Below are 7,845 nucleotides of genomic sequence, written 5' to 3'. Positions count from 1 at the left end.
AATTTGGCAACTCATACTTCGACAACATCCTATAATTCGGGCATAATTCCATATCCACAACCCTTTGTAGCTAATGCTCTGAAAAAATACATAAGATACAGTTCTCAGATATGTGTGTGTTCTACTGGAATGATGTGATTCTAGATATGAATGAACTAGCCAAGATTTTGATTAATTGGCAATTCATCAAACATGTTATGTGCATAATCCGTACTCAGAAAAAAATAGTGAAACGTATGTACAGACCAAAACGATGAGTTATCGGTTCGTAACAGGTGAATTTTTCGATCAAAAATAGACATCCAATAATAATCACACGCGGACAGATACAATTTATAAGTGGGATACAAAAATGGGGAAACTGTAGTATGTATAAGATTATGTATACATGTGTAAGTAAATATTGATAAACGTGTACAAATACCTGTATTGTAGTGTATTGCAGATTGAGTTCGACACCGACACAATCTAGGACTTTGTGAGTGCTTTTAATTCATTTTTCACGTAATCGAGTTGGACATCGTCTCAATCATCGCAATCGATGGCTTTGTTCCGGCTTCAACTTCTCAGGGGGTCAATTGAGGAGGCGAATCTGGCAATCGATGAATCAATGACGACGGTAAAGGCAAAGTCTGATAGTGGAGAATGAAGAATGAAATTTTTTCAACGAGTCGTGTAGAGTCTTCACCTTACTTGATTCAATGAATAGGGGAGACATTTGACGGAGGAAACCATAGATTTCAGATGCTGGTTTTTGGGCAACGATCGACAATGAAGCTATAAGAGAAAGAGGGATGATGAGACGAAGACGATCGAGGGATTAGAGAAAAAGAAGGATTGATTTGGGGGGAATGATCTTTTCAGTACCATAAATGCTCTTAGATTAATTTCAGAACCATGCCCCCGTGTTTAATTTTCCCATTTATTTACAAAAGTGTCATAAAAGATCTTAACCCTTAATTTTTTTAATCTGACGGTCCACTTTTAGTTCTTGGGTTCTCAGGAAACTATAAGTTCTAAAAAGATAATTCCTCTCTCTCTCTCTCTCTCTCTCTCTCTATATATATATATATATATATATATATATATATATATATATATATATATATATATATATACACACACACACACACACACACACACACTAGTTTATAACCCGTGAGAACCACGATTATAAAATTAATTAAATTTTAATAAAAATCATTAATTTAAATAAATTATTACTTAATAGATATTTTTTTTAGTTATATAAAATTATAATCGTTGATCTAAATAAATACGTGAAGTTATATTATCACCTTATAATATGTATTAATTTTATTTTATTTTTCAATCTAATGCTATTAATTTAATATAATTAGAGTGACAAAATTTGAAATTTAAAATCAATTATTAATTTAATTTAATTAGAGTGGGAAATCTAAAATTTAAAATTAAAAAATTGATAATCAATTATTAATTTAATGTAATTATAGTGGAAACTTAAAATTTAAAATTTGAAATATATAATTAATAAGTTGATAAGTGACATGATATGTGATATATAACACTAACTAGTTTATAACCCGTGAAACCACGACTACAAAATTAATTAAATTTTAATATTAATCAATTATAATCATTAATTTAAATAAATATGTGAAATTATATCACCTTATAATTTGTATTAATTTTATTTTAATTTTTATTGCATTGTTATTAATTTTTATTGCATTGTTATTAATTTATTGTAATTAAAGTGAAAATTTTAAAATTTGAAATAGAGAATTAATAGGTTGACAAGTGGCATGCATTAATTAAGATGTTTAATAGGGTGATACATGAAAAAAAAAGAATAAAATATATATTAATTAGGAGGCCTAATATAATGACACATATCAAAAGGATATTAAAACTATTCTTTTATTAAAATAGGGATGATGAGTTCTAAATATATGACAGTTGTCAATAAAAGATTAAACCTATTATTTTATTATTATAAGGATATATATATATATATATATATATATATATATATATATATATATATATATCCCTATTCTAATAAATGAATATGTTTATTCTCCTATTGACAAGTGTCATACTATTAGAACTTCTCATTAGTATTATATGTAACCTATCATGTCATTTATCAACCTATTAATTATCAATTTTAAATTTTAAATTTTAAATTTCTCACTCTAATTACATTAAATTAATATTTGATTTATCATTTTAAATTTCAAATTTTAAATTTTTTCAGTTTAATTATATTAAATTAATAACATTAGATTCAAAAATAAAATAAAATTAATATAGATTATAAGGTGATATAATATCATATATTTATTTAAATCAACGATTATAATTTTATTTTACTAAAAAAATATCTCTTAAGTAATAATTTATTTAAAATAATTGATTAATAATTTTGATTTTTTAATATGAAAGTTTAATTAATTTTATAATCATGGTTCTCATGGGATATAAATTAGTATATATATATATATATATATATATATATATATATATATATATATATATATATATATATATATATATATATATATATATATATACACTTAAAAATCATACTTTTGTATAAATATAAGTTTTTGTTTTTCATTCAACCTATAGTTTTAATAATAAATGTGTTAGTTATATCATTTATATATTTCTGATTAATGAAAGATTATATTTCATGGAAAAAGAATACCAAACAAATATCATTGACTTAAAACTAATTCATCTCACATCGTTTCATGATAGAAATAAACCCAATAGATATTCTCAATAAATCCAAAGGAATCTTGTTGTGGGTCTCTTCCAAATGTTTAGTACAATTTAGTTCAAAATTTTGAAAACCTAATCGTTAACAAAAATGTTTCTTGTTAGAACCGTTGTGATCCATTTTGAGTCCAGATCCACCAATCCTCGAACATCTGATTTAAAGTTTGGTTTTGTGAAAAATAAATTAATATGGTAAAAAAAGAATTTCTTATTTTGAACCATATTTATTTGATGTCTATTTTTATAAGAGATATATAAATACATAGCATGCAAACATTATAGATTCCATTGTGTGTCCATTTAGCATTGTTTAAACCCTAAAATTATATACATATTTTAAATTGGAATCTTTATACTAGTAAAAAAATAGTTTTAATTTTTTTTATCATTTATCATTCTAATACAACACATCATTAATATTATGTCACATGTCAGAAATATATATTAAATAAATCACATGACTTTAAGGTTTTAAATAATAGATTTTAAATTTAAAAAAAAAAAACATTTGTTTTTTTTTAATTATATGTTAAATTTAAAGTTATAACTAACTTTTTAAAATTTTGATATATCTTTTAATTAATAATTTTTTTAAACTTATATTTTTAAAATAATTGATTAATAATTATAAAATGTTACTATAAAAATTTAGTTAATTTTATAACAATGATTCTCATAATTTATAAACTAATTAAGTAATTAAAAAAAATTAAATGCTATCAATAAATTACGAAAAAAAAAAACTATATACACAATCTAACGTATCTCATTTTTAGGAAAAAATTACAATAATTAGTGTTTTACTATTCAATAGATGACGATTGTCTTATCTTGACTCCATGAACACCCACCACCAACTTGGTTCCTTTGAATATTAATAATCTTTAATCCTTGGTCAGCATCAATTCAAGCAGAGCAACCTAATCTATCTTCAATCATGTCTTCTTCGGATGAAATCCAACCACCATCACATGGCCACTCACCGTCCACATCACCTCCGGCACAATATTCCACCGGTATTCCAATTCCACCCATAGTCTCTGCCAGCCAATGGTCTACAGGTCTTTGTGAATGCGACTCAGATGTCTTAAATTGTAAGCTTGTAGCTTATAGCTATCAGCTAAATACTTTGTGTAAGTAAAAACAAACCCCTTAAACACGTTAACTTTACTAACGTTTTGTACTCTTTCTGAAAACTACAGGTTGCATTACATGTTGGTGCCCTTGTATTCCTTTCGGACAACTTGTTGAGATAGCAGACAAGGGAAGTCCTGTAAGTCTCTCTCTCTCTCTCTCTCTCTCTCTATATATATATATATATATATATATATATATATATATATATATATATATATATATATATATATATATATATATATATATACACACACACACACACATAGCTAAGATCAAATGTGGATTGACATCTATTGTGTGGACGTGTTATCATCTCATATCGGCCGAAAGTACTATAAGTTGGTGGCTTATAAGTCTAGGTGTCCCCTCCTCCTACAAGCTGGTTTTTGGGAGTGAGTTCTACACTTGGGCTTATGGCATGATACGAGCCTAGTATGGGATGGGTTCGTATCAATTGGTATCAAAGCCGTCTCCATCTTTTGAGGTGCCAACACTTGGAATGGTGGCTTACAGAGTGGTGACTTGGACCCAAAAAGAGGGGTGCCAACCGTGACCAACGTAGCCGTGACCAACAATGACTCGGAGTGGTGACTTGGACCAAAAGGGGGTGCCAATCGTGACCAACGAGGACGTTGGTTCTTCAAAGCGTGGGGTTTTGTTACGATCCAACATCGGCCGAAAGTACTATAAGTTGGTGGCTTATAAATCTAGGTGTCCCCTCCTCCTACAAGCTGGCTTTTGGGAGTGAGTTCTACACTTGGGCTTATGGCATGATACGGGCCTAGTATGTGATGGTTCGTATCAATTGGTATTAGACCATGGTGACCTTAGATACAACACTATAACCATATCAGGACGTGTGGATAATGCTATTCTGTGAGAATTATAAAGAAAATATGTTGTTTGATAATATAAATACGTTCAATCTTATATAATTATTTTAATTATTAAGCATTTTCACTAATTAAATCGTCTATAAGTTTATTATACACTTTTTTTTAATTATTTTCATTCTGTCAGAATGTTATCAGGATGTTTATTGAGTCGTATTCTGTAAGAATTAAAATAAATAAAAAACGATGAATGAGAACAAAAATGAATTAAAATTGGTGAGAATCCATTAAAATAACAATAGTTCTGTGAGATTGAACGTATTCACATTAATAACAACATATTCTATTTGTATTTTTTATAAAATAACATTATCTATACATCCACACAATAATTGCCCATCCACATAATAACCCCTCTCTCTCTCTCTCTCTCTCTCTCTCTCTCTCTCTCTATATATATATATATATATATATATATATATATATATATATATATATATATATATATATATATATATATATATATATATATATATATATATATATATATATATATATATATATATATATATATATATATATATATATATATATATACACACATACACGCTCGGGTTTGAATATAAAATTTTAAAGTGATCAACTCTTCAAAATATCACAACGAGGCTTTTGTTTCTAGAAAATAATATCATATTGCATGTCTAACTATCAACAAGAACCGGCGATCTGTTATAAAAATGAAATGTTAGACTAATTACATTAATTACAATGTTTTTCTAAAATATGTTCAATATCGTTGTTTGTAGTAGATAACGATATTTTTACATAAAATATAATGCTACTTGTCTACGAAAAATTATAGTATATGCTATTGAAAAGACAAACATTATAATATTTTATTTAAATTGATCCAAAATTGAAACAATTCTTGAATGAAGATGGAAAGGTCAAGAGTGTATGATACTCTAATTCCTATCCTTATTCACATCCATATCCCTACCCCAAAGGGGTCTGGGGATCCCAACGGGAAATAAAGAATTTCTATATCTATTGTAATATGAAAACTTTTATATAATTAAAAAAATCAAATTTTAATTTTACTAACATAAATTTAAAGATTTTACAAAAAAAAAAGAAAAAGCATTCATAGCTAGATTGCATAAAAACTATACATAAATGAAAAATCAAGCAACTTTAGCTATAATAGTATATATGATATGATTGAATATATTATAGCATGAACATAATGTTTGAATAAGAAGTTGTAACACACATAGAGTGATGTTTTTATTGTATATGCCAAACATAAACATATGCCCGATGTGAGATTAGTATTTGATATTCTTTCTTAAGAGCACAAACTTGGTCAAATAGTAGGAATCGAACTTTTAACATTAAACATAACAAGTAATCAAGAACAAACATCAAATAAAATCGTAGAGTGGTATTTGAGGTAAAAATAGATAAACCAATAACAAAAGGAAATTATATATGATGAAGGACATGTATAACTTAACCAAATAATTACTAATGAGTAGGGATATTTGGATCAACTTTCCGCTTTTTATTTTAAGGATTCTCAATCCCCGGTTAAACTGTATGGGTTTCGGGTTCCTCATCGTGTATGGTTTTTTTCCCATCCCTATTCAATAATTTGATGACTATTGTCAGTTCTTTTTATTTGTAACAACATGTCCTTTACATGGAACTCTTTACAGAATACTTCTTGTACTCACATGATTTCAATGGATATATTCTTGTATGTATCGGTCTAAAATGCGACAACTATACTTGTTACCTGAGGAGCCATGCAATGATTGTCTTGTACCTTTTTGTTGTGAGCCATGTGCAATGTGTCAAGAGTATCGTGAGCTAAAATATCGTGGATTTGACATGTCTCTTGGTAAGTAGTTTTCTTAAATCTCAAATTAACAAGTAAAACTTTACATTTACATAAAAGAAAATAATTCCAATTCTTATTCGTTTTGCAATATATTCAGGATGGCATGGAAATACGGATAGGCAAAATGGTGGAGTCGTGATGCCAGAATTTGCATTTATGGAAATGAAACATTAATTATTATGATGTATGAAAAAGGCTTTGAGAAAAAAGATTTTAAAATATAGTATCAGAGCGTTGTTGACTTGTTATGTTGATGGAAGTATCGTAATAAAAAGAACAAAAAAGAAACATTTACCAAAATTGCATTTTCACGTAAAGTCTAGACCATGACATGCAGATACATTGATGTCATATGTAAAGCCTTCTTTTATATGTTTTGTGAAGAATGTAAGAATTTTGTTTTAAAAGGTTCTAATTTATTTTAGGGTTATTAATGTTTTTATAAGGAACAGGTTGTAAGAAAAAGGTGAACAAATATTATAAAAAAAAGTTGTATAAAAGTATAAAAATGAGATTAAAAAAATATTGAGATACAATTTTAAAAAGACTAGAAAAATGTTGTAAAAAAATATAAAAAGTTTCATATAAAAGTGTAAAAATAGCTTAAAAAGATTCTCATTATAGAAACATGAGTGTAATCACTTTAGTGTCGGTAGATGCCTAAACTAAGCGATTAAACATCGTGAACTTTGTTGACTAGCTTGTGCAATAATAATAATAAAAAGATTTGTTATGGTAAGCTAGCTTAAGCAAGTCTAGTTCTCTGGGCACTACTGTGAGAACGACTTGGGGTGGGTCACCAAAGCGGGTTTAGGCAGTTAGAGGCAAGATAATCACTTCACATCTTGCTTGCAAAATCTAGACAACAAAACCATTCCTAGCAACCACTGCTTTCGAAAGAGCAACCATTTCAAGGAACATCTACTTAAAAGTTTTCTATAGTGAAAGCTAAGCTTCAATTCCAAGAAAGGTTTTTTTTTGAGCTTTTAACTGTTCATTATGATAAGTAGTCGATTAGGAGAACTGATGATATACTCTTCTTCATGTTTCATTATTCGTGATTTATGTGTTGGGACATAAATATTCTACCTATTATGATATGAATTTCCAAAGTCTTCATACTTATCAATTGTTCCACTAAGATCTAAAAAAATAAGATAAAGAAAAAGTCAACGGATTTGAATTGATTCATGAATATATAAG

At 27.4% G+C, this 7,845-nt stretch overlaps 1 protein-coding gene across 2 annotated transcripts; it reads left to right on the top strand.

Moving 5' to 3' along the window:
- Window positions 1-3,498: 3,498 nt before the first annotated feature.
- Window positions 3,499-6,942, top strand: LOC111890398 (protein PLANT CADMIUM RESISTANCE 2). Of its 2 annotated transcripts, none has more exons than XM_052770171.1 (4): window positions 3,499-3,902; window positions 3,972-4,042; window positions 6,510-6,642; window positions 6,740-6,942. In XM_052770171.1, exons 1-4 carry the CDS (start codon window positions 3,707-3,709, stop codon window positions 6,814-6,816), a joined length of 477 nt encoding a protein of 158 aa, XP_052626131.1. In that variant the 5' UTR covers window positions 3,499-3,706; the 3' UTR covers window positions 6,817-6,942. The 2 variants fall into 2 exon arrangements, with proteins under 2 accessions (XP_052626131.1, XP_023742284.1); XM_023886516.3 differs by having other exon boundaries at window positions 3,514-3,863.
- The last annotated feature ends 903 nt before the right edge of the window (window positions 6,943-7,845 follow it).

This window comes from Lactuca sativa, chromosome 4 (genome assembly GCF_002870075.4).
Source record: "Lactuca sativa cultivar Salinas chromosome 4, Lsat_Salinas_v11, whole genome shotgun sequence".
Classification (NCBI taxonomy): domain Eukaryota; kingdom Viridiplantae; phylum Streptophyta; class Magnoliopsida; order Asterales; family Asteraceae; genus Lactuca; species Lactuca sativa.
This window is presented reverse-complemented; position numbering and strand designations above follow the sequence as displayed.

Coding starts and splice junctions, on each gene's coding strand:
- LOC111890398 (XM_052770171.1), top strand. CDS start 3,707: ATGTCTTCTTCGGATGAAATCCAACCACCATCACATGGCCACTCACCG. Junction 3,903..3,971: donor CTATCAGCTAAATACTTTGT/GTAAGTAAAAAC, acceptor TGAAAACTACAG/GTTGCATTACATGTTGGTGC. Junction 4,043..6,509: donor TAGCAGACAAGGGAAGTCCT/GTAAGTCTCTCT, acceptor TGTATGTATCGG/TCTAAAATGCGACAACTATA.